Raw genomic sequence first — 27,737 nt, 5'->3', positions numbered from 1 at the left:
CAGAGCCCAAATGAATTCCCCCTTTGCCACTGGCAGAGCAGGTTCTGAGTCGCGGTCCCTGGGGACGCAGGATCTTTTCCTTGTACCCAAAGCCACGACAGTGGCGGCTGTCTGGGCAGCTCCAGACCTCCAGCGAGGTTCCAAGCAGAGATCGCACACTGAGATTTTCCCGCTGGCCCGGGCTGGGAGCGCCTGGTCTTTCTGGGTCTAAGAGCGCCCGGCTTGCGCGCACCTCTCTCAGGGGAGGCTGTGGGTCTCACGCGCGTCTCAGGCCTGAGAACGGGGCGCAGGTCCGAAAGCACCGTCTGGGCTTTTGCGTACCTCTGTCAGGGGAGAGATTGGGGCGCGCGTCTTAGACTCTGAAACAATGGCGCGGGTCAAAGAGCAGTGGCTGGGCCTTTGTAACTCTCTTAGGGGAGGATGAGGGACACCCGTATCTCAGACTTTGTAGCAGGGCTCGCACGTTCTGCCAGCCCCTCACAGGAGCCAGAACCCACTCGTTCTCGGGTGCGCTGGCGGCTTAGGGACCAAAACCTGGTTTCTCCGCCACACCCTCTCTGGCTCAGCACCAGAGGTGGCTGTCCTGGGGCCAGGGACTTAAGCCCCTGTCCCTAGCTGCCCCAATTCCCACAAATCCTGCCCCCCACCCACCCATCCCCGCCGCGATCCTTTGCTCTTTTGGAGTGCTTTCAGCCAGTCTCCAAGTTACTGCTGGTCCCCAGACGCAGGGCGCTCTCGCTCGCATTGGGGTATTACTTTCCAACCGGTCGCCTCTGGTGGCTCCCTCCCCCTTTTGTTTGTCTTCTGAGATCAGTCCCGCGTTCCCACTCCGCTTTACCTGCTCACTGGCGTCTTCGGCCCCTGTAGAGATCCAGACGTGTATAATTCTGATCTCAGGCTGATTTCATGGGTGATCGGAGATCTTTGGTAGGTAATCAACTCACTTTAGGGTACATGTTTAAAAGGCGCCTCCTCCTACTTCCCTGCCATCTTGTCCTCCACCTATAGTACTTTTTAAATTTTTTACTTTTAATTTTTTACTTCTTAAATTTTTTTGAGGAACCCTCCTATTGTTTGCCAAAGTAGCTGTTCCAATTTATATTTCCATCAGTGGGGTACCAGTGTTCCATTTTCTCCACATCCTTGCCAACACTTATTTTTTTTTTAAATGACACCATCCTAACAGGTGTGAGGTGGTATCTCAGTGTGGTTTTACACTGCATTTCTGTACGATAACAGTTTTCATGCTATACATCAAAAGGTATTAGAAATGATGGTAAAGTGAGAATTACGAATCCTCTTGATTAGTCTTTGCTCTGAAAATAAATACCAACCATATTTTTTTTCTGTATTTACTCATCATTGGTTTGGATCTTTTCAATGTAATGGACAGAACTTATGAATGTATTACTCATTATTATTATTTTTAGACTATGTTAACCTTTTTGCTTGAATTTAATAGTTATAAAATAGTGAGTAAATATTGCTCCAAAAACAGTGTGGAATAACATTTGGTCTCAGAAGTAGAAAGTCAAGGACTAATTTAGCAAAGTACCATTAGTGCATACATGATTATTCTTATTTTGAAACTCATACAAGTCATTGTATTAGTTTCCTAGATCTGTCATAACAAATATCACACATTGGGTGGATTAAAACAACAGAAACATATTGTCTAGCAGTTCCAGAGGCTAGAAATTTGAAGTCAAGGTTTCAGCAGGACCATGCTCCCTCTGAAACCAATAAGGGAGAATCCTTCCTTTCCTCTTGTGGCTTCTAGTGCTTACCAGCAATCCTTGGTGTTCCTTGATTTAGAAGTGCATCTTTTCAATCTCCTCCTCCATTGCCATATGGTCATCTTGTCATGTGTCTTCACATTATCTTATAAGAACACCAGTCATAATGGATTAAGAGCCACTCTATTCCAGTATGATCACATCTTAGCAAATTATATCTACACTGACCCTCTTTCCAAATAAGGTCACATTCTGAGATATTGGGAGTTAGAACTTAAACATATCTTTTTGGGGTATGCAGTTCAACCCATGATAGTCATCAAATTTATAAAATTATCATTGAACAAGTTTATGAACAAGTTTACTTACTTCATTTTTCTTTCCAGGCATGCCACTCAGATCATTCCTTTAGTTAATCCTACACATGAGACCTTAGAATTGCAAGCAACAAACAGTAATCCTGAAAATTTTGTCTTGGATGTTAACAGATCATCTGTAAGTATATTTGGAAAGCCAAGTAACCTGCCACTATTAGAGCATTTTTCAATACTGATTTTGGAGTACACTGTGGGGTATTATCATTTGATTTATTAATAAGGCTTCAAATGCTTCAAATTTAAAAATAGAATTTATATACATACATATTTACCCCCATTTTAATTGATTAAAAAAGCCAAAATTGTGTCCATATAAATTTTTTAAATTCTATATGCCAGTGTCATACTCATTATCACTGGACTCTCAGTAAACTGGCTGTGCTTTATTGCTGACCATTTTAGTAATCACATTTGGAAACCATTTTCCAGTAGTATGATATTGACTCAGCAATTTTTCTATGTTTCCAGGGTTCTGAGAGGCTAGTTCCTTCCAGCACTTGAGTTCCTGCCCATCACCTGTCCTCCACTTCCAAACAATGTGAACAGCTCTGACCCTCTCTCCTTTCTCTCCCCCATTTCTCACTCCTTGGTCCCTAGCAGAGACTACTACCAGTCAATGAGCCCAATCACTTATCTCTTCCCACAAGTAACAAAACAAGATCTGAAGGTTTAGCATCAATATCTTTATTTCCAAGCATATGATACCAAATATGCCCAATGAATACCAAAACCATGTTTTCAGGTAAACTTCAAAATGATAATTTTTTTTTTTAAAATATTCCATCCACCCATTTGACAGAGATCAGAAGTAGACAGAGAGGCAGGCAGAGAGAGAGGAGGAAGCAGTCTCCTTGTGGAGCAGAGAGCCCAATGTGGGGCTCGATCCCAGGACCCTGATATCATGACCTGAACCAAAGGCAGAGGCTTTAACCCACTGAGCCACCCAGGCGCCCCCAAAATGATAATTTTGATAGATTTTTTTCTTCGGAGGATCTCACAGCAAATCATGAAACCGTGTTAAATATAATATTTAAATAAAGGCTTTTACTATTTTCTACTTAGTGATTAAGAAATCTACAGCGTGATTTCATTTGTATCTTAATACCTATCTCTTATCAATGAGTGGTTGCCAATTTATAGTATCATGATATGAAATTAGTTCTTAACTGCCATGATATGTCAGATTAGGTATCACTAATTATTATATTGCTAAAATTGCATATATAGGTTGTCTTAGAATAACTATACTAAAATGTACACACATGCTTGTATTACTTAACACTGTATTTTCCATAAATTAAACAGAATATGGTGGTCAGGATATGGTTTATAAATACCTGAAATACCTCAATAGAAAGGGGTGTTTTTATATTCTTTATATCACCTCTTTTACAGAAGAATATGAACTGTGATCTAAGAGAAAACAAATGTGGTATATTTCAGGTATCATCTTATATTACATAATGAAGAATATGGACTCTGCTTTAACATTTTAACCATGGTTTCTTGTCCATTCATTCCTTTATACATTTGTCATACATACTTTTGAGCTCTGAGTATGCATTTAACTTGAATATTAGAAAACAACACAAAAATAAATTTATAGATGAGAAAAATACTATTATATATTAGAGAACAAATAGGAGCACACATTAGTAATAATGATAATAAATGGAAAGGCTATATATATATATATATACACACACTCATACTTATATAATTTTATATATGTATACACACATACATGTATAATTTTATTCTTGGCTTTGTTGTATAGTGTTCATGTTTACATAGGTAAGGATTTTAAAATATTGATGTTTACTCATAAACCCTTCAATAAGTAAGCATAGACTGATTATCAAGGAAAATAATGATATAAAACACTTGCTTCCCATCAGCTATATACTATGGAAAATTTCAAACAGATGCAGAAGTTGAAAGAATAGTATAGTGCACAAACTTATACCTTCTACCTTGGTTCTTATGTTCATGATTTGCTACATTTGTTTTCTTTCTCTTACATTTCTTACTGTTCAGTCTGAAGGTGAGTTATAGGCATCATGCTATTTCAACACTAAGTGCTTCAGATTATATTTCATAATAGCATAATTAATCTCCCACATCATCTAGTATCCTGTCCAAATTTAACTTTACTCAGCTGTTCTGATAATCTTCCTCTCTTCAGCTAAGATCCAGTGTAAACTCACATATTGGAATTGGCTATTATGATGACACTTGCTTGCAATTAAATGTTTGCAAGTTTCCAACAGGTCCTATATTTAACATAGTATTTATATGCCATTACACTAAACCAGTACATTTGCTACAGATAAGTTGCAACCAATAGTGTTTATCTTCCTTTCCTTGAAACTGTGGGATTTTTCAGTGAATTTTAGGTGACAATAAAGGAATTTTATTGAGTTACTGTTTGGTTATATACACTACCTCAATCTGCACCATATGCTTCTGACATATATTTAGGGAAGAGGAATTTGAGGCCAGAGAAGCTAAAATACTTAAACCACATGATTAGTAAGTGGTGGAACTAGAATTAAAATCCAAGTTAATGTAGTAGTATGTGGTTTTTCTAATGAAGCAGATGATTTCTTTATATCTATCTATCTATATAGAGAACTTTTTTCATATTTGCTAAATTGAAAGAATATATGAAATACAACATTTTTTTTGCTAAGGTTGATATTAAAATTAATTTGTACTCCTTATTTATACATAAACTTAAGTGATTAACTCTCAGAGTGAGAGCCAGCCTGAGATAAAAATATTTGCTATAGATAAACCACACATATAGGGAGTAAGGATGTGGCTGTTATAACAATAAATTGTGTTTGTATTCCATGGTCATTATCAGAGCATTATTATTAAACACTAAGTGCTACATTCTACAAGGATTCGAATGACACTACTGTATTGCAGTTTTATATTTTCAAAAGTTATTGTGAAAAATACAGTAATGAAAAAAATTAACTTTTAAGACATATGCCTTTTCATTTTATCATTCTTTTTTTTAAAAAGATTTTATTTATTTATTTGACAGACAGAGATCACAAGTAGGCAGAGAGGCAGGTAGAGAGAGAGGAGGAAGCAGGCTCCTCACTGAGCAGAGAGCCCGATGTGGAGCTCCATCCCAGCACCCTGGGATCATGACCTGAGCTGAAGGCAGAGGCCTTAACCTACTGAGCCATCCAGGTGCCCCTCATTTTATCATTCTGTAAGAGCTGATTATATTATTCGCAGTATAGCATTTTGATGGAGTTGCTGGCTTCTTTCATAATCTCCAGAAAGGTAACCCATTCTAATACTGCTCAGACTCAAGTTATTCTAACAGGTCACACCTTGAGTGTGTGTGTGATCAGACAAAAAGGAACACTTCAGTGTATACTAAAGAAACCTTCCTGGGGCAACTGGGTGGCTCAGTGGGTTAAGCCTCTTTCTTTTTTTTTTTTTATTTGACAGACAGAGATCACAAGTAGGCAGAGAGGCAGGCAGAGAGAGAAGAAGGGAAGCAGGCTCCCTGCTGAGCAGAGAGCCCGATATGGGACTCGATCTCAGGACCCTGAGATCATGACCTGAGCCGAAGGCAGAGGGGGTTAAGCCTCTTTCTTTGGCTTGGGTCATGGTCTCAGGGTCCTGGGATCGAGCCCCGCATCGGGCTCTCTGCTCAGCGGGGAGCCTGCTTGCCTTCCTCTCTCTCTGCTTGCCTCTCTGCCTACTTGTGATCTCTGTCTGTCAAATAAATAAATAAAATCTTAAAAAAGAAAAAGAAACCTTCCTTACATCTATGCTTACAATCAGTTCATCTCTTGACATCACCAGGGCTAAAAGTTAGGTTCTCGGTGGTTTCACATGTATCTTGGGATTTATAAGCTATAGGTTCTTTAAAAAACGTGCTTATTTCTGTTACTTGGGGTTCTTACTCAGCTTATATGGGGTTCTTACTCAGCTCTAAAGATTCATCCTGATTTCCTTTTATAAAGCGAGTAACTCCATGTGGTCATTGCCTGGAGGAAGAACATGGGGTAAACTACTAAACACTGTTTACTGTGGCCATTATACCAGTCTTCGCCAAGCAGACATGCTAAGAATGGGTAGCACATACAAGGCAACACACTAATCACATGAAAATCAACGTGCCATATACCTAGCATGCAAAGATCCTGGCTCAAACAAAAGCATTGATTTTTTTTTTTTCTCTCTGAATTTACATAGCTGACCGTCTCTCCTCACTCCATCAAAGAGGTATCTGTTCACTTTTTTCCTTCGGCTCTTGGAAGAACTGGTCATCAAGTTTCTATCACCTTCTGCTGTACTCAGGTATAATGGACTATTCTTGGACCAAGTCAAGTTCATTAAATTTCAGAATCAATAAATAAGTCTAATTCATTCACTTGACATATTTTGCAAGCAAAACAAGTTCATTGTAAATTATTAATTCAGTCAACTTTTGGAAATGCAGTATACATTGTGCATGTGGAGGCATCTAAAGAAGGCATTTTTAAATCCTTAGATTACTTGAGTGAAGGTGAACATACAACCAGATTTAAAATATAGGTATTTTAATGGAAATGCTATTTTGTTAGCATTTATGTTAATTTCCTGACTTAATGTTTATTCATATTTTCATGAACTTAAATATGAAACTGTAGAAAATGTGATCTTACAAATACTGTACTATTCTTTCATAGTATTTCATCTGTACAGTGTTACTGATTAATAATAATTTTTTAAAAGCAATAATAGTTAAGGGGCAACTGGGTGACTCAGTTAAGCATCCAACTCTTGGTTTTGGCTCAGGTCATGATCTCAGGGTCCTAAGACCAGGCCCCACATTGGGCTCCACACTCTGCACAGAGTCTGCTTGAGATTCTCTCCCTCTGCCCCTCATCCTGTTCACACACGCTCTCTCCCAAATAAATAATATCTTTTAAAAAATAAACAAAAAACAAAATAATAATAATTAATAATTTTTTAAGCATCTCTAAACTTGCTACATGCCATTCTAAGAATTTTATCAACTCATTTCTCACCACAGTCCTGTGGTAGAACTATCAATTCATTTTATGAATCAGGAAACAGACACAAGGAAATTAAGGTCAGGCAGCTAGTAAGAGGTTTAACTTGAACCTGAAACCAGGACATGTGACTTCAGTCTGTCTTCTTGACTGTTTTTTGCAGCTACCTACAGACTATTATAACTCTCTTACCGCCGATGAAAATTTTACATAACTTTTGACAATTATTATTACTTTTTATTTCTTCAAGTGTTATGAGGAGGAATGTAAATGGAGATATGTGCTTTAAATCCTACAGGACACCAGTGAGCTTACAAAACATGCCACCTGAGAAGCAATGGAATCAAATATAATATAGGGGACCCCATGTCAGTACAAGACCTGTGGGTGCCTGGAGTATCCTCCTTTCCAAGAAAATGTGTAATTTGCCTTCAGAAGAAAAAATCCGAGGCTATTAAATTTCTTACATGATGACTGACTTTTACATAAACTGAAGCAATGTTCTGGAAGTATGCTTGATTCTCATAAATATTAAAAATAAAAACAATGATCCTTTTCATACAGAAGAAGGAAAGTATAGTAGAGATTATTTCCTTCTACAAAAATACTTTTAATAAGGCAGAAATATTTTTTAAAACATTTATTTATATATTTTAGAGAGAGAGAGAGAGAGAGAGAGCATGCAAGCAGGGGTGGGGACAGAGGGAGACTGAGAGAATCTCAAGCCGACTCCTCACTGAGTGCGGAGCCCACTATGGGGCTCCACTGGGGTCCTCACAGCACTGAGGTCATGACCTGAGCTGAAGTCAAGAGTTGGAGGCTTAACTGACTGAGACACCCAGGCACCTGGAATTGGATATTTAAAGGTTGTACTGTGTCTTCTTTCAAAAGAGTTTGAGATAAATATGGGCGAAAACATTACTTTTTTTTTTTTTTAATGCACATGATTGTTTGGATACTTTTTTATATTCCCCTCTCTGAACCCAGGGATAATTTAAGCAATGCCAGGGCAGTTGTTGGATACTAGTGTTCAATAATAGTGGGATGTGGTTTAATTTAGAAGCTCCAATATTCCAGGCCACTTGGTGAAGCCTGAAAACATGGCCTTCTTGTTTTTGTAGTTCAGCTCATTCCCAGTGGCTTAAAGTAACTTCATTTCTGTCATCCAGGATTGATTTTTATTAAGTAGCCAAAATAAGTAATTAATGTAAAAAAAAGTTGTGAATATAATTGAACCCTGTTGTTTGATTCCGGTCATTCTATTGTGTGGAGTCAGGACATTGTAAGTGAAAATAGATTGCACTTGTATTCTGCTAGTAGAATCTCTAACTAAAAGAAGTGCAGGCATTTGAAGATACGTACAGATAAAATTTACCTTTAATCCTTCCTATGCGGAGACAGCATTTTATGGGTTTACTGTCACCAACTGTCCTAGTTTGAAACAGTCTTAAATGTTTCCCTTTTTATTGGAGGCTTGGACACATCTACGTAGTTTAAGAAATTATAAACTAGGTTATTGTTTGTTGGTTTTCATTTTGTGACCTCTTTATTCATCTGGAACGTTAGCAAAGTATTCAGTGCAGAACAGAGTTACAATCTGTTGTGCTCTCAGGACTTTTATTCTAAATGAACACAAAGGAAACATTTTCAAACAGTGTTCTGCAGGCTTATGAAACCCAGATAAGAACAACGTGCAATCTCCTTCGTGTAATTTTTGAGCCATTCTTCCTTGTCATGTCATAACAGAACATACACTGTCCTAGGAAGTAGGGATAAATACTGTGGCATGCAGGTATGCATGCTTCCTTTTTTTTTTTTTTTTTAAAGATTTTATTTATTTATTTATTTGACACACAGAGAGAGTTCACAAGTAGGCAGAGAAGCAGGCAGAGAGAGAGAGGGAAGCAGGCTCCTCGCTGAGCAGAGAGCCCGACACGGGGCTCACTCCCAGGACCCTGAGATCATGACCTGAGCCGAAGGCAGAGGCTTAACCCACTGAGCCACCCAGGCACCCCTGCATACTTCCTTTTACTGGGACTTCAGTCTGTGCCTTACCATCTCATCCTTCATGTGATAACCATCTGAATTTCATTTGAAAATCACTCTAGGATTTTGGAAACTTCATGTAGTGTTTACTTTCCAGTTTGCTAGACAAACTGATTTTTTAAAAAACCCTGAGCATAAATACAAGGTTTTCATTAGGATTTCTCTTTGATATTGCTATAAGTAACCTCTTATGCATAGAAAGGTCTTCCATAGTTGAGTATTAATAATCTTTTGCCCTCTTTTTTTAGTGCAGAAATACATTGAATATTCAATAAAATCAAAAGGAATTTGGAAAAGAAAAAATATATAATGATGCAGATTAAATATTAACAACAAAGTTTTTTTTTTATATATAAAGATTCATTTATTTATTTTAGAGAGCACATGAGCAAGGGGGAGGGGCAAAGAGAAAGAGAGAAGCAAACTTTCCACTGAGTGGAGCCCAACATGGGACTCCATCTGAAGACCCTGAGTTCACAACCTGAGCTGAAATCAAGAGTCAACTGACTGAGCCACCCAGGCACCCTGCAATATTTCTTATCTACCAAGATTTTTATGCATATTACATTTATTAAGTCTTGCAAATAAAATGTATACAATTAGGATATATATGTCATGCATGTTTATCTTTAAACAGTTTAAAGAATGGATATTCTACCTCTCTGGAGTAGGACTGTTCCCCCAGCCTATAGACGTAGAAAAAGTAACTACATACCTCCGTCTTCATTCATCTATTGTTATACCTTTCCAAAATCCCACCAAGGAAGATGTTTTGGTCAATATTATACTAACAAGTAAGTTGGGTTTTTAAAAATATATTTTACATATGTTATTTTGTAATCAGTCAAACTTATTTTATCACAAAATCCAACCATATTAGGGGTAATGGACAATTTAGAGATCCTTTAGCTATTTCAATAGTATTACTTTATAAAAGAGAAAACAAGGTATGAGAGATGAAATATCTTGGCTGAAATCACAACTTATAAATGGTAGAGCCAGAATCAGAAATTAGAAATCTATGTACCAAGTCAAGTTCTTCCAATTTATCTGTAAAACCAAATATGTAAGGTAGTAGATTTGTAAGATTCTTATGACATGACCCAAATATGCCAATGCTTATTCCTTCAAAGTTTTTAGCGATTCTAGTATTCTGGTTCTTTTTTTTTTTTTAAGTTTTAATTCTCTTACAGCTAACATATGGTGTTATATTAGTTTCAGGTGTACAATATAGCAATTTAATAATTTCATACATCACCCAGTATCGTCATCATATAAACATAGGGGTGCACATGTATCCCTTTGAATTCGTGTTTTTGTATTTTTTAAAAAGATTTTATTTATTTATTTATTTATTTAGTCAGAGGGAGAAAGAGAGTGCTAGCACAAGCAGGCAAAGTGGCAGGCAGAGGCAGAGAGAGAAGCAGGCTCCCCACTGAGCAAGGATCCCGATAGGGGACTCAATCCCAGGATCCTGGGATCATGACCTAAGCCAAAGGCAGTGGCTCAACCAACTGAACCACCCAGGCGTCCCAGTATTTTTGTATTTTTGTGGTAAACACCCAGTCGTGTGATTACTGGATAGTAGGGTACTTCTAATTATAGCTTTATGATTAACATTCATACTGTGTTCCACAGTGGATGCACCCTCTTTTCTTCATAAATAGCATATTTGGATTAAATTCCGGTTGTAAAAAACTTGAGGTTTTTTTTTTTCATGTCATATTGAAGATACATGTTTTTTAATTAGATTATGTGGGGTTTCTGATCACTTTTTATTAAAAGACCAAATAACGGAAGTCTGAAAATCAACTCATTACAAGTTTTCTGAAACACATTTTAAATCTAATATTAGACATTACTAATTTTATCTTTTCAAATGTTATTACTACATCTACTAAAACTACTACTACTACCATCACAATTCATTGTATATAGCATAATTGTTGGGCCAGAAGAAATGCATGCATGTTAAGGTTTTTGATATAAATAACCAACTTGCTCTCCAGGATGGTTACACTATTGCAATTTGTGCTGCTCTCAAGAGTATATTACAGATAGTACTTCTGCCTGTAAACTCTGACTAGTACCATTCTCCATAATCTTCATCAATCTGATGGAGGCAAAATCGTATTTTATCATGATTGCAAATGACTGTTTTTTTTGATTAATGCTGAAACCGAATGCTGTCATTTACCTGTTTACATCTTCATCTTTCCTAATCGTCTCCTCCTGCTCTTAGTATGAAATAATTAAGTAAAAATTAAGAATATAATGTCATCTATTGTATAATTCCCTTGTGAAAACTTCGGTGGTGATGAGAGACATGCCAGTATTTACTAAAAGTTGATTGTAGACTCAAGGAAGTCAGCATTTTAACATGGAAAAGATGTGAGCATATGGAGAGTCAGAAAGAAGCAGCCAGGCTGGAGCAGAAGTTAAAGCTGTAAAGGAGTTGGGGCTTAACTGATGGGTAAGGCTCTGGGAGGACTAAGATCAGGCTTCAGGTGGAAGGAGGGACATTTCTCCCTCTGGACAGGTAGAGATAGGATAAAACAAATGTGACTGTAGATAAATTGTTAAGTCTCAGAGGCACTTGGGAATTAAGTGCAGTTTTGCTTGTGTTTTTATCTGCTGGAAAAAGGGGATAGAGTAAGAGATTTGACGAGTGGCCCAGTGGTTTGAAATAATTGTTGGAGGGAATGGAGATGGAGCTGACAGAATAAAAATATGAAATGTATTGTATTTGGTTGGGATTGGAAACCACAAATTTGGAGAGGCACCAAGAAAATATGTGTTTTTGTGAAGTTTGTACCACTTCTGGGGCTCAGAATTTCTGGTATGGGAACAGCACACAAGGCTGATAAATAGATCTGTTCAAGGAATAGAATTTTCAAGGCAATTGCAGCCAAATCACTCCTTAACTATGAGAATATTATAGAAACATGTTGGATCAAGATTATTAACGTTAGAAATAAATTATGAAGTAATTTGTGGCTTCTTGATTTTTATTGGTCTAAAATGCTCTTGCTATGTAACAGGAAAAAACAGTAAGCTTGACAATGAAAGATTTATTAGTCTTTCATATTTTAAAACAGTCTCTTTTAAGTAAACTCCTTCTCTCTTGAGTAAATGTTCAGACCCTCAGGTTCTCCCCCTGCCTTCAACCTGAGGAGAAAGAAGACAACAACCTCTGTTATCTTCTTTTCCTTCACTTTCTCCTTTTCCTTTATGAAAATATTTCTCTTTTCCTTTTCTTGATAATAAAGTTTCTCTTTTTCTCTCTGTCATAACCTCCTCCCTCTTTCTTTTGTGGGTTCTGTTTTTTCTAGCTACCATGTTCTTCTCTTCTTGCATTCGTATTCCTTGGTGAGTGGGCCTCAAAATTTGGCCTGAATTGTTGAAGGGCCATAAGGAAGCATGACTAACAAAAGACAAAAAAATTCAACCCGTATGCCAAATATACTTATTTTAAAAGGTACAAAATTAATAGCTTCTTATTTAAATATTTACAAATTTCTTAAAATTACTTCATGATATACAATCCCTTGCTGTCTTTCAAAAGATGTCGGTGTTTCTGCAGATACTACACAATTCACAGAATCCCCTTAGGGAGGTTGATAGCAAGACTTCATAATACAGCGCCAAGCTGGTGGTCGCTCAGTGAGAGAGGTCTCACGGTATTTCAGATCCTGCATTCCTGATTTTTCTTTCAATAGACAGATGGATAGATAAGATATATATGAAAAGATAGCTTTCAAAATGTGCTATTTTTCCAAGAAGGCAACATTTTTAGAATTGCAGGCTCATTCTCAAACTTTTATATTGCCAGTTCTCTAATGTCTTTTCTTTTGCTGATATTTAGCTGTTTCTATTTTAATCACTTATCTCAGAAATGTTGCCCTTTGACATTTTCAAGGATCTTTAAATTCTATTTAATTAAATTCATTAATTCTATTGTATGTTGTCTCTTAGTTCTTCAGTTGAACATTACATAAGGCAAAGTATTGAAAAGATTGTATTTCAAGGGTCTGTTCATATCTTAATTCATGCCACCTTTAAATGATAAAAGAGGTAGATGACTAGAGAGGAGATGGCCTAAATGCTCAGAGAATGGTCGAGACTTCTCCGAAGGAGACCATTAATGAGTCCCATGAGGAGCAGGATGCTACATAAAACCTTCAGATAGCCTGGGAAACTTGCATTCGTTGTACACTCACTTGGTACCACGTTTGAACTCTGTAAATGTGACTATACTCAATCTTTAAAAAAAAAAAAAAAAACTCTGAGAGGCTTCTCAGATGTGGAATCTGAGGCTTAGAATTCTCCCAAAGCCATAGAGTGAGTTAGTGATTGAACATTGTCTTGAACTCATCACATCTAGCTGTCTTCTCCAGGGCCACCTAACTGACATTCTAACTTGTCTGCTTACAAATGGTGCTTATAAATCCCCATACCGATAAGGCTCTAAAGAATGGTGCTTGCCTCTCTGCTTGCTTCCTGCCCTAAGATCTCAGGGAAAGAGACCTCCCTTTCTCCAATCAAAGGACCTCAGGAAATACCTCTGACTCCCATTCCTTTTGCATTTTCTTAGCTCTTCAGGTCCCTCCTTTGTTTTTTTGACTCTGCCATCAAACCCTGGCTCTGCCTCATCAACACACGCTTGGATTTCTTGTCTTGACCTCCTTGTTCAGCCTGGACATGTACCCTTGTTCAGTGACTGCCATCAATGGACTCAGTTCCCACAGTCCTCTCTTTTCAGTAATTATGCTGCCCCCCCCCCTGAATCCCTGCTCTCAAATTTTCTACTCTACTTAGCCAGAAATAAAGTTGGAAAAAGGAAAGGTAGCCAGGAATTGATCTGAGTCAAAGTGTTCGAAATTAGGACCTGATGAATTTAGGAACTTAAGGACACATCTCCATTATATATATGTGTGTGCCCTTGCTCATCTACCCACAGTCCAAACCTGCTAATCTGTGCTCAGTAATGGCAGAGGTTACATTAACTCATAGCTTTATTCTTAACTAAATGAGTGTTTCAAAGTTGGCATATTTGTTGGTAGAGCAGGAATTGAATCTTCAGTCACTATTATATGTATTGACATTCTGTTTTATGCTGAAAACTGTCATACACACATTTCAAAATGACTATATCTGCAATATACAAACACACATACATGTATACATTGTATTCTGATCTCATGTGATAATTCTGTTTGTGAAATCTCACTATGGGTTTTATACCTAAAAGTTACATATATGAATGAAGCACTAACTAATGCATGTGAAGTAGCAGTTTTCATTTCTTTTGTACTAAAATAGCTAGTCTTGAGATTATTCACTCTCTCTACTGAATTCAAATTTAAATGCAGTATTAGTGATTTGATTCAAATGTATAAGTGTAAGTGGATTCTTTTCCAGACAGTAATAGTTTTATTGAAGTACAAAACAAAATAACATAGGGATAAAAGTGTACCTACCAGTTATCATATTAGTTTTACAAATTTCAGCTTCCATTTTGAAGGTTGATTGATGTAAACAAAGTACTGTGTTGAGTTGTTGTTGACTCAAGGTTAATTATGACCATCATGTTGACCAGCAGTAAAGGAATAAAGCACACAGCGTAGCATAGTTATGACCTGTTAATGATACTTACAGGACGGGGAGAGGCAATGTCTAGTGCATTTTATTTGACATGTTAGAATTAGTTTATGAAAATCTTGTCCCTGGAGGCCCTCTTATCTAACGTACCTCCAGAGTTGAATACATATTTATGTTAAATATGTAGTGATCATTGTATATTGCCAATCAGGGTGTGCATAGCTTTATGTATACATAAAAAGAGAGAGAAATAGGTATAAGAAAACTCCCACACTCTCAAATTCTTTCTCTAATTAAGACAATGTACTAAGTATTTCAATCAATAAATAAATATTATTGGGAAACTTGAGATTGGTGGGCAGTTGGAGTGTCAGATATGCAACAATCTCTTCATACCTTGGTTTAATTGGATTGCTTTAGTTTGCTTTGCTTGTAGCAAATAACTAATGGTTTTTTTGTATGGAAAGTTAGATACAAAATTATTGTTGTAGCTGCTTAGCAGAAAAGTAATATGAGATTCAACTTGCCTGTAATTATTTTTTGTTTTTTTACTTTAGACACATTTTAGGAGACTTGATATTTAGAACTCCTTTTTTCTTGTTTAGTAGATCTTAAAAGTCAGTAACTAATAATTGGGAACTTACCAAATTTATATTCCCAGATCCACACTAGGTTATTCTGATTCATTATGTCTGGGGTAAGACCCTACCAGCATAATTTATTCCAGTGTAGGTTGTTAGAAGACTACACTTTCAGAAGCATTGCTCTTTACACAAAGTTCTCAAAATATATTTTAACATCATATACCTCAATTAATAAATATTTCTCAAATACACTTCAATGTGCATATATTTACTTATGAAATATATACATGTAGCATTATCATCTCATATACTTAATGTCAATAGAGCTTATTTCCTTTTCAAAGAGAATTAAGTACAATTTATGTTTTTTTAATGCCCCAATAGTTCCTTTTACACAAATCCCATTTTCTTTTTTCTTTTCCTTTTTTTTAATATCTTAATTTTATTTTATTGTTTCAATGTTTCAAGATTCATTGTTTATGCACCACACCCAGTGCTTCATGCAATACATGCCCTCCTTGATACCCACCGCCAGGCTCACCCAGCCCCCTACGCTCTCCCTTCCAAAGCTCTGTTTGTTTCTCAGAGTCCACAGTCTCAAGCTTCATCTCTCCCTCTGATTTCCCCCAATTCATTTTTCCTTTCCTTCTCCTGTTGTCTTCCATGTTATTCCTTATGTTCCACAAGTAAGTGAAACCATATGATAATTGACTCTCTCTGCTTGATTTATTTCACTCAGCATAATCTCTTCCAATCCTGTGCATGTTGATACAAAACTTGGGTATTCATCCTTTCTGATGGAGGCATTATACTCCATTGTATATATGGACCATATCTTCTTTATCTATTTGTCCGTTGAAGGGCGTCTTGGTTCTTTCCACAGTTTGGCGACTGTAGCCATTGCTGCTATGAACACTGGGGTACAGATGGCCCTTCTTTTCACTACCTCTGTATCTTTGGGGTAAATACCCAGTAGTGCAATTGTAGGGTCTAGGGTAGCTCTATTTTTAATTTCTTAAGGAATCTCCACACTCTTTTCCAAAGTGGCTGCACCAATTTGCATTCCCACCAACAGTGTAAGAGGGCTCCCCTTTCTCCACATCCTCTTCAACACTTGTTGTTTCCTGTCCTGTTGATTTTGGCCATTCTAACTGGGGTAACTGTGGTTTGAACAAATCCATTATAAAGATAATAAAATGTGCTTCCATTAAAGCTATAGGAATGTATTTTTAACTTTATTTTTTTGCCATTTGGTCTTCAATTTTGTCCCAAGATACAACTTTTTTTTTTTTTTAAGACACAACTTTTTATTTTGGAAAATTTCATAACTATGGAAGAACACAGTACAATGAAAAGTTCTGTAGCTTTCATATACATTCCTCTGCTTTGTCAATTGTTAATTTGGGGAGGAATTTGATTTATACCCCATCTCTGTCTACCTATAGATATATAATTTCATCTCTAAGGCATCTATGGCCTTAGAGAAAGGACTTTCTCCGGCATAACTACAAAGCCATATCATACACATAGATTTAATATAGAAATATTAATATTTAATATATACTCCACAGTAAAATTTCTTCAGTTGTCTCAAAAATGTTCCTTATAACTGAAAAATTTTATCTTTTTTCCAATCTGGGACCTGATTAAGAGCTGTGCAATGCATTTGGTTATCAGCACGGGAGTTTTGATCTGCTCCATTCCTGACCTGGGCTGGTTCACTCCTCCTGGGGCAACCTGGTGGTCCCCTGCTCCTGGGACATCACCATATTGATGCTGTACTTAGTGCGCACACCTGATTGGCATACCACTACAGCCCAGAACTCCTGGGCTCAAGCGATCCTCATGCCTCAGTTTCCCAAGTAGCTGGAGCTACAGTTGCGCACTACCAGATCTCTTAAGTCTCCCTTAAGCTAAAAATTTCCTCCCACCTTGTTCTATCTCTTATAATATTGGCATTTTGAAGAGTCCAGGCCAGTTGTTTTATAGAATATTGCACATTATGGATTTCTTCCATTTTTTGTACAAAAAGTTCTGTTTCATAATTTCATATTACATAACTTGGAGATTATTCCATGTTAGGACATACAGAACTACCTAAATATAACAGCTTTGTAATATTACATTGCATTGATATACTTTTATTTTGTCTTTGTTTCTTCATTACTCAATTCTGACTAACATTTTGGGAAGAAGATCACATACTGTGTCCTTATTACAACACATCACAAAGTCCCATCATTGGGACTAAGTGTAACCACTTGGTTAAGGTTGTGTCTGCCAGATTTGTATATTGTAATGGTCATCTTTCCCCCTTATAACTAATAAATAATTGGGAGGGTAATAATTTGAAGCAATGCGAATAACCCTTTCCCTTACAACCTTTCTGTTGTTGAAACATTTTAGTATCCCTACTAGTATCAGTCATATCTATCATCCTTGCTGTTTTTTTATTAGCTGGAGATTCTTGTATTAAGGGAAAACATCTTTTTCCTCTTCTTACTTCCACCCACCCTCCCTTTGATTTTTAAGTGTGGGTACAACTTCATGGATTTTTTTTTTTCGGCTTTTACAGTTCAGCTTTTATTATTTTCAAATCCCCATCACATCACATTTATTCACAGAATATTTAATGTATAAAAGCATATGGGGATCTAAATTCAAACGACATAAGCTGTGTGACCTTGGGCAAAGAACTTTTTTTTTTTTTTTTTTTTTTGCTTCTGCATCTTCTAACACACTGGGAAATGCACCAGATAATCTCTAAATTTGGTTTTAACTAGTAATTTTGTGATTCTTTGGCTACTGAACATGTCTTGTCTGATGGCCCACACTTTATTCAGGGGAGGCTGCTTGATCTCTTTGTTTAAAACAGTGTTGTTACCATTTCATTTCTAAGTAATTTCCCTGAGTCTGGGAAAACAAAAACAACAAATGTTACCAGAATTGTTCTTGAAACCTATCTCTTTCTTCTCTGGATTTCTCTGTATCCAGATCTCCAATAGGACCTTATGGCTTTTAAGAGCAATCAAAAAAGAAAAAAAAAAAAAAACACAAAACCACCTTAGTGGTTTTTTTGCTTCTGCATCTTCTAACACACTGGGGAATGCACCAGATAATAGTCAGTTAAGCATCCGAGTCTTGATTTTGGCTCAGGTCATGATCTCAGGGTCATGAAATCGAGCCCCTCATCAGGCTCCATGCTTGGCGCAATATCTGTTTGGATTCTCTCTCTCTGCCCCATTCTCTCTCTCTCTCTCTCCTTCTCTCTGTCTCAAGTAAATAAATACATTAAAAAAAAAAAACACTCCCTAAAGCTTATGTTTGTACAAACCTATAGCTCTTATATCAATAGGAAAAAAAATCTCTTACTGCTTTGCCCTTTTCCTCTTGTGTTGAAGACTGTTGAACTTGTTTACTGAGTTTTTGAATTACAACACATTTTTATTGGTTTTGAGAAGACATTCAGAGTGGTGCCAGGGCAGACTAGAAAAGGGCAGTGTAAGTCCTTCTTTTTTCCCCCCCTCCCTTTTTCTTTCCATTATTGATTTCCTACAGTCAAAAGAACATAATCTGTATGATTTAGCTTATTTTCAATTTGTTGAGGTTTGTTTTATGACTCAGGATATGGTCTGTCTTAGTGTATGTCCCATAGGAGCTTGAAACAAATACGTATTCTGCTGTTGTTTTATGGAATGTTCTACATATGTCATTTAAATTCTGTCAATTAATTTTGTTATTTGAGTCCTCTGTATCCTTGCTGATTTTTTGACTAGTGGTTCTGTCAGTTGCTGAGAGAGGGATGTTAAGGCACCCAGCTATAATGGTGCATTTGTTTATTTCTTTTTTCAGCTCTATCAATTTTTGCTTCATGTAAGCTAAAGCTCTGTTATCTGTTATAAACATGTTAGGATTATATATCTCCCTCATGTATCAGTATTTTATATTATGCAATGCCTCTCTTTGTCTCAAGTAATTTAATTTTCTCTGAAATTTACTTTATATGATATTACCATAACCATTCCTATTTAGTTAACATTTGCATGATACATCTTTTTCTATCTTTTTTCTTTCAAACTACCAATGTCCCTAAATTTGAAGAAGTTTCTTATGGACAGAATATTGTCAAACCATTTTTATTCATCCATCCATGCATTCATTCATTTGTTTAGATAAACTCTACCCAGGCTTCCCTTTCTCTCAGTGTGCTACCCAGTAAGAGAATCAGAGTGCTGCCTGTGCCTATGAGCAGGAGCTAGAAGATCAGCTTCCCTCCTCTTTTTTTTTTTCTTTTTTGTCTGCCCCTCTTAGCTGATCTGGGTTCAAGAGTTCTGCAGTGTCTTGTCTAGTGTATGTACCAGGCAATATAGAAACCAGGAACTTGGGGCACCTGGATGGCTCGTTCGGTTAAACATCCAACTCTTGATCTCAGCTCAGGTCTTTATCTCAGGGTCATGAATCCAAGCCCTGCACAGCCTCCTTGAAATAAAAAAAAAGAAAAGAAAAAAAGAAACCAGGAACCCACCACCATGCTGTTCCTCAAGTTACCTTTTTCTTCCCATGCTCTCAAAGTCTTCCCAGGCTTATCTGTTATGTCACGTCTGACAAGTTTTAGTTGTAAGATGGAGAGGCGTGGATCTACTTTGTCTTCTTAGGTTGTTGGTTTTTTTTTTTTTTAATTATTATTAGTAGTTATTATTCTTTTTTTTTTAAAAGATTTTATTTATTTATTTGACAGACAGAGATCACAAGTAGGCAGAGAGGAGGCAGAGAGAGAGGAGGAAGCAGGCTTCCTGCTGAGCAGAGAGCCTGATGTGGGGCTCGATCCCAGGACCCTGGGATCATGACCTGGAGCCGAAGGCAGAGGCTGTGGCTCAGGGGTTAGGCCGCTGCCTTCGGCTCGGGTCATGATCTCAGGGTCCTGGGATCGAGTCCCGCATCAGGCTCTCTGCTCAGCGGGGAGCCTGCTTCCTCCTCTCTCTCTACCTGCCTCTCTGCCTACTTGTGATCTCTCTCTGTCAAATAAATAAATAAAATATTTAAAAAAAAAAAAGAAAACATTTTATTTATTTTACAGAGAGATTACAAGTAGACAGAGAGGCAGGCAGAGAGAGAGGGGGAATCAGGCTCCCAGCCGAGCAGAGAACCCGATGCGGGGCTCGATCCCAGAACCCTGAGATCATGACCTGAGCTGAAGGCAGAGGCTTAACCCACTGAGCACCCAGGAGCCCCATTTTTAGTTATTATTCTTTTGGATACCTCCCAGTTTGGCCAGCAGGATCCTTTGCAAGTTAATCCCTAGGTCCTTTAAATTGTTTCTATCAGTTTTTGAACATTTTGTTATTTCTGGCACAAGATGTTCCAGTTTTAACACTTAACTAATTTTAAAGCTAGAATTAGACACTTTTCTAAGGTTTGAATTTTAAGGACAAGGTATTTAGTATCCAAGAAATGGGCAGTAGGTGTGTTCACTATTGCTGGGATGTCCCTGGTTCTTCCTCAATTTACCTCACTCTCTCTCCCTTCTTCCACATGAGAAACTTGGTTCTCAACACAACAGTGTAGTTCATTTGCTCTATCATAGTCAATATCTTGGCTAGTGTTGTCAAAATTGCTATATTCTTACTACTACAAAAAAAGAAAAGTGAAAAAAAGAAAAAGGAATGGAAACTTACTAAATAGAGTTAAAGCTCTCTTTATAATTACTTTTTCCACCAAAAATATATTGTACTACAGTTTAGTAGTCAGAGAAATACGGCTAAAATATTCTTTGATTAATCCTTTATTCCATGTAGTTTTTTTGTCAATTCATACAAAGATGATTCATGATTTTTTTTACTTAAATTCAGTTTTCCGGGTTGCTTTTTTTTTTTTTTAAGATTTTTATTTATTTGACAGAGATCACAAGTAGGCAGAGAAGCAGGCAGAGAGAGAGGAAGGGAAACAGGCTCCCCGCTGAGCAGAAAGCTCAACATGGGGCTCAATCCCAGGACCCTGAGACCATGACCCGAGCCGAAGGCAGAGGCCTTAACCCACTGAGCCACCCAGGCGCCCCACAGGGTTGCTTTTTGAGACTTCTTAAATTCTACTGTATTTTCGAATTTGTGAAACATGTATTGTTCACAACTCAAAGCTATATAAAAAGTTCTACTGAAAGAAATTTCATTCCTAGTCCTATACCATCCACCACATTCTCAACCATTTTTATCTTCATTTGATTCTGATTTGTCCATACTGTGTTTGGTTTTGCAAAGATGAGCATGTATAACTAAGTGCATATATACGTACTAGTCCCATGTCACCCTCTATCTCATGCAAAGTCAATACTATGTCATTTCTTTTGCACTTTGTTAATTTCACGTAACAATATGTATACATATAGGAATCCCAGTTAAAATAGTTAATGGACCCCTTTCCCATTGATTTTTATGACTTGTTAGTACCTCAGTTTTTGCTACATTACTGTTTATATACAACTAGTCACCAATACATGGACCTTCTCGTTATTTCTAATAACTTTCTTTTTTTTAATTTATTTGACAAAGAGAGAGATCACAAGTAGGCAGAGAGGCAGGCAGAGAGAGAGGAGGAAGCAGGCTTCCCACTGAGCAGATAGCCCCATGTGGGACTTGATCCCAGGACCCTGAGATCATGACCTGAGCTGAAGGCAGAGGCTTAATACACTGAGCCACCGAGGCACCCCTATTTCTAATAATTTTCTACATAAATAATGCCCCCATGCATATTGCTATACAAATAATGCCCTTGCGTGTATATTGTTTCATGTTTGAGGTATATATTTAAGGTGTATTTCTACAAGCAGTATTCATAGGCAAAATAGTAAATATATATTAAATTTTACCATATGTTACAAAAATCCCTTTCATAAGGGTTGTAATATGCACTCCCATTCATTTCCAAAGACTGTGTCAGCTGATATTTAGTTCATTGTACTTAAAATTATAAATGTCTTTGCTGACAGATATTTTTGTGTTTTATACATAGTAGCACTAAAAGCAAGTACATGTTATGTAGCCATTTTGGGTAATTTATTTGTATTTATTGGTTTAAATTATTGTCAGTGCATATACATTTAAACATATGTAAATATTAACTACTGGGATCGATTTTTAAACAATGGGCTCAAACAGGCTCTCAGTAATACCTGTTATTTGAGTAGTTCACATTAAGTTCTAAGAATGTATGAGTTGATTTTATAATATTTTTAATATTATAGAGAAAACCTTTATAATGCTGGATATGTTCTTCAAAAATGGCATTTAAATCTCTTCTTAATATGTACTTTGAAAAATAATCATCTGAGAAATTTCCTGTTAGAAGAGAGTTTTGATTCTCTCTCAATCTCCACCCCTATTTTTCCTCTTGAATGTGACATGGAGAAATAATATCTCTTATATTTTTATTAGGTAAGGAAAAACCCAGGCATCTCACCATTGACCGTTACTGGGATAGCTTCTTTCATGAGACTTCTGCCTTCAAGTTTACCGGTTTGAGTCACACACAAGGTATGGAATTCAGCTTTATATTCTGTCATTCTGTATGCTTTTATATTTCAGAGATGATGACATTATATGTCTGTTGTCTTAATACATGTTTAATAACAATTATACTACTAAATACTTGGATACAAATTTTAGTAAGTTGATAGAAAAACATGGATAGTATAATCTTTATATATGTTCATTTTATATATATATATATATATATTCACTGTTTTTCATTCCATAGCTTATAAGTGCAACTTGTAAAATATTTTCTCTTTGAGATTTTGAATGTTCGAAAGTCATTTCGCCCACTTAATAGTTCAGTGTGTGATGGGTGCCTGGCTGGCTCAGTCAGTAGAGTGTGAGACTCGATCTCCCGTTTGTGAGTTTGAGCCCCACACTGGGTGCAGAGATTACTTAAAAATAAAATCTTTTAAAAAAATATACTTAAATGTGTAAGTCATGGACGATTTTGGAAAATTAAAAATAAATATGCTAAAAAATAATATACTAAAGCTATTGATAGGCATGAAAAATAATTGTATCTTTACAAAGCTAATGATTCCCTGAAAATTTATTAGAGTGTGTACATCTATTTTTACTGTGTATTAATCATCCCACCTGCATATTGATGAATAGGAGGAAATCTAAGGCCTAAGAAATAATGAAGTTGCTTGAAAATCTAAAGCTCTAAAAAATATTAATGTTTAAAATAATATTTTTACATTTAATTAATCATAATGGTTATGGAAAAATATGCTAAAATATGAATTATCTTAACGTAATACAAAAATACTAACTGGAATTGGCATCCACTACTAGCATCCCAATACAAATGGATTCATGACTTTTTTCTATTTATTATGCTATCTATATATATCAGCATTCTAAATCTCATTATTTTATTTCATTTGCTACAACTCCATAGTGTAGGTGTTATTATTACTCTTACTGAACCAAGGAGATTGCAATTCAGAAAAATTAACTTACATAAAATCTTGACAGTTGCTTTATGGCAAAGCTAAACCTCCTTGTGTATGACTTCAAAGTCTTAGTTTTCAGCTTCTTCGAAACACATTAAAAAGAGTGTAAGCAGCAGTTCACGGAAGAGTAAGTGCAGATGGTCAAAGAATGATTAAGAATATGTTCACAAGGGCGCCTGGGTGGCTCAGTGGTTTGAGCCTCTGCCTTCAGCTCAGGTCATGATCCCGGGGTGCTGGGATCGAGCCCCACATTGGGCCCTCTGCTCAGCAAGGAGCCTGCTTCCTCCTCTCTCTCTGCCTACTTGTGATCTCTCTCTGTCCAATAAATAAATAAAAATCTTTAAAAAAAAAAAAAGAATATGTTCACAGTCACTAATATTCAAGTAGATGTTGATCTAAATGATAGCCATGGAATTTTTTTTTCCTTTTTTATCTTTGTTTTTGTATTCCTCAAAACCATGATGAAATTTGAACAAGTACTGCTTTGGGGAATGTAAATCACAACATACCTTCTGAAAAGCACTTTGTGTAATGCATGTAAAGAAACTTAGAAACTATCACCCTTTAGACCCAGTAGTTGCAATTTTGCTGAGATCATTTTTTTAAAGATTTATTTTTTTATTTTATGGGGTGGTGGACAGAGGGAGAGGGAGAGACAGTCTTAAGAAGACTCCACGCTGAGAACAGAGCCCAACAAGGGGCTCTGTCTCATGACCCTGAGATGACAACCTGAGCCAAAAACCAAGAGTTCAGCACTTGACTGAGCCACCCAGGTGCCCCTCTGCAGAGATCATTTGAAGAATCAAAATACTGCACTGTTTATAATAGCAAAAAGTTGGAAACCATCTGAATGCCAAATAACAACCTTATTATATTTGTATTATTTATTTACATGTCTGCTTATATTTTAATTTCACTTACGCATTGAGACATTTACTTACCATATGAGACATTTTCTTTTTTAAAATTTTTTTTCCATTGGTTCTGCATTTTCAGTCTCTCCACATTGTGAAATCCATAAAAAATACACCTGCATTTTATTTTTCTTCTTCTTTGTAATGGGGAAGGAGTTACATGTAAATAGGCAGCTTTTTCATTTACTCCTTTAATTCACCTAGGTTTGCTTTTTTGCTATGTAATTGTAATCTAATTTGATCCCCCTCATTTAATTAGCAAGTTTCCCAGCTTTTCATTTGATAATAATAATCATCCTGTAGCTATTTAATTTTGCAGCCTGTATTCAGGTTGTATTTATCCTGTTTTGTTTCAGGTCTTGTTCTAGTGCCATGGAGTTAAAATCCTATAATTTTATGTTTTCTTCTTCTTTTTTTTTTAATGTTTTCTTATTCTATTTCTTTCTTTTCAGGATCTTTTCCCCCCCAAGATTTTATTTATTTATTTGAGAGAGAGTGAGGGGGAGCATGAGAGGGGAGAAGGTCAGAGGGAGAATCAGACTCCGGTGGAGCTGAGAGCCCCATGTGGGACTCGATCCTGTGACTCCAGGATCACGACCTGAGTCGAAGGCAGTTGCTTAACCAACTGAGCCACCCAGGCATCCTTCATGATCTCTTAAATAATTTATTTCTGGGTTGCCTGGGTGGTTCAGTCAGTTAAGAATTCAACTCTCAGTTTCAGCTCCATTCACGATCTGAGTTGTGAATGTAAGCCCTGCGTCATGCGCTCCGCATGGAGTCTGCTTGAGATTCTTTTCCTCTTCCTCTACTCTTCTCGCTAGTGTGCACTCTCTCTCTCAAATAAATAAATATTTTAAGAAAATGAATTAAAAACATAAATAATTTGTTTCCTTTTATCACCTATTTATCCTTATAGAAAGAATTTAGAATGACTTTTTGTCAAGTTTCAAAGAAGTCCCAAAAAAACGTTTGATTACAATTACATTAAACCTATAGACAAATTTGAGAACATCTTTACAATAATCTGCTTCTCCACGACCATTTATTTTCAAGCATAGTGTTTATAAGTGTCCATAAAGTTCATTTTTTGCATGACGAAAACATAAAGCTTCCAGTACCCGTACTTTTATTTAAATAATCCAAATAATGGGTGAAAGGGGACAAAAGGTACAAAATAAATACATAAATAAAAATAAAATGCCAGGGAATTGCCTACTCTAAACATGGAGTTGTGTATAGGAATTATGGAAATTGTTTCTTTTACCAAAGTTAACAGCCTTATTGCATTAGTTTACAAACCTTTTATCTTTGTTTATTAATTTTGAACTGCTCATATATCGAAATGACTTTCTTGGCTTTTTTTTTTTTTGGATTCCTAGTTCTTTATTTTTCAGCAAGTGCTTTTTAATATAGTTCCAAATTTAAATAAATAAGTAATCCAGTTAGTAATTATATATAATGTGATTTCTATGCAACACAGACCAACATTGTGTGTTCCAATTTTAAATTTTCTAATTTCAAAAAAAGAGATTCTGAAAGTACTTTCTTAATTATAATTCATATTGTTATAATTGCCTTCACATCATTTTCAAATTTAATCTAGTGTTCTCCTGCATTCTGTATTGATTTCTCTAGTGTCTTCTGTGACTTGTTTTTTCAATAAACAGTGTATACCCTGCCTATGTGGTGGGTTGACAGTTCAATATGTACTCCCTGCTGCTCTATATAATAAAATCTCCAAATTATTTTCTTTAATTAGAGAAAGGGGAAGCTTTCTCTAGAAACTTCTTGTTTGCTCTGGTGTTCTTATGTGGTATTAGTATTAGGGGTATTCCTGATGATTTGGGGAATATAAACATTAAGGATACAACCAAAATGGGTGCTCTGTTTCTTATATTGCTATGGACATTTTTAGAGACTTTAGGGTTCACTTGTCATACTGTAAAAATTACCTGTAGGTATAATCTCATATGCCATGTAAAGCATTTATAACCTTAAAATTCTTTCCACCTCTATATGGAACCTTTCCTTGGTGAATACTTGAGAACTATAAAGATTATCTTATTATTTTTTTTGTTAAGATTTCTTTCATTTATTTGACAGAGAGAGAGACACAGGGAGAGAGGGAACACAAGCAAGGGGAGTGGGAGAGGGAGAAGCAGGCCTCCCGCCAAGCAAGGACCCTGGGATCATGACCTGATCTGAAGGCAGACACTTGACATCTGAGCCAGCCAGGTGCCCCAGATTATCTTATTCTAGACCAGCATTTACCTACGTGTGTAGAGTGAAATACTAATTTCAAGAGAAAGAAAAAAGTATGATATGAGGAAAAAAAAAAAAAAGAAAAACTAAGTTCTGTGCTTTAAATAACTGGGAAATACCAGCCTAAACAAAATTTCTTTTATGACAGGGTTTCCTAGGACTTTTTTTTTTTCTAATGCTGTCTATATTTCCATATAGAGGACATAACATGCTTTTGGAATGTATATCTGGCTAAGAAACATACTTTTGTAAATATTGCTCTCAGATAAACTGAGTTAGCAAAGAGGTTCTAAACTCCTGCCCTCCAATTTGCTATATCCTGTGACACTGCATTCAGTTCAATTCAGGGAAGGGCTCAGCATTAAAGGGAGACCAACTGACAGCTGCTGAGATGGGGGTATGTTTCTCAGTGCGAATGCTGCTGCTTCATTTTATGCTAAACTCTATGCAACATCCCAGTCTCAACCTGACTTCAGCAACATTTTGGCCTATATGTGACAAAAGGACGTAGATAAAAGTAGTTTCTCCAAACATTTTCATATTAACTTCTTTCTGAAACTTAAGTTCCTTTGTATTTATAAAATCTTACAATAAAATCGCATTGATATATATGAAGATATTAACACTGCTTTTATCACATTGGAAAAGGACATTCGCATCCATTTTATTCCTCTACAGAAACTTTTTTTTTCCCTAGAA

General features: G+C 36.4%; 1 protein-coding gene across 1 annotated transcript in view; it reads left to right on the top strand.

Annotated features, from left to right (window-relative positions):
* Positions 1-27,737, top strand: part of CFAP47 (cilia and flagella associated protein 47) — a 515,984-nt gene that overhangs the window by 394,469 nt on the left and 93,778 nt on the right. Inside the window, exons 55-58 of the mRNA XM_044235156.1 lie at positions 2,123-2,231; positions 6,341-6,445; positions 9,827-9,983; positions 22,802-22,900. Coding sequence (XP_044091091.1) covers positions 2,123-2,231; positions 6,341-6,445; positions 9,827-9,983; positions 22,802-22,900 — 470 coding nt within the window. The remainder of the gene's footprint in view (positions 1-2,122; positions 2,232-6,340; positions 6,446-9,826; positions 9,984-22,801; positions 22,901-27,737) is intronic.

The sequence above is a fragment of the Neovison vison genome, chromosome X (genome assembly GCF_020171115.1).
Source record: "Neovison vison isolate M4711 chromosome X, ASM_NN_V1, whole genome shotgun sequence".
In the NCBI taxonomy this organism is placed as follows: Eukaryota; Metazoa; Chordata; class Mammalia; order Carnivora; family Mustelidae; genus Neogale; species Neogale vison.
This window is presented reverse-complemented; position numbering and strand designations above follow the sequence as displayed.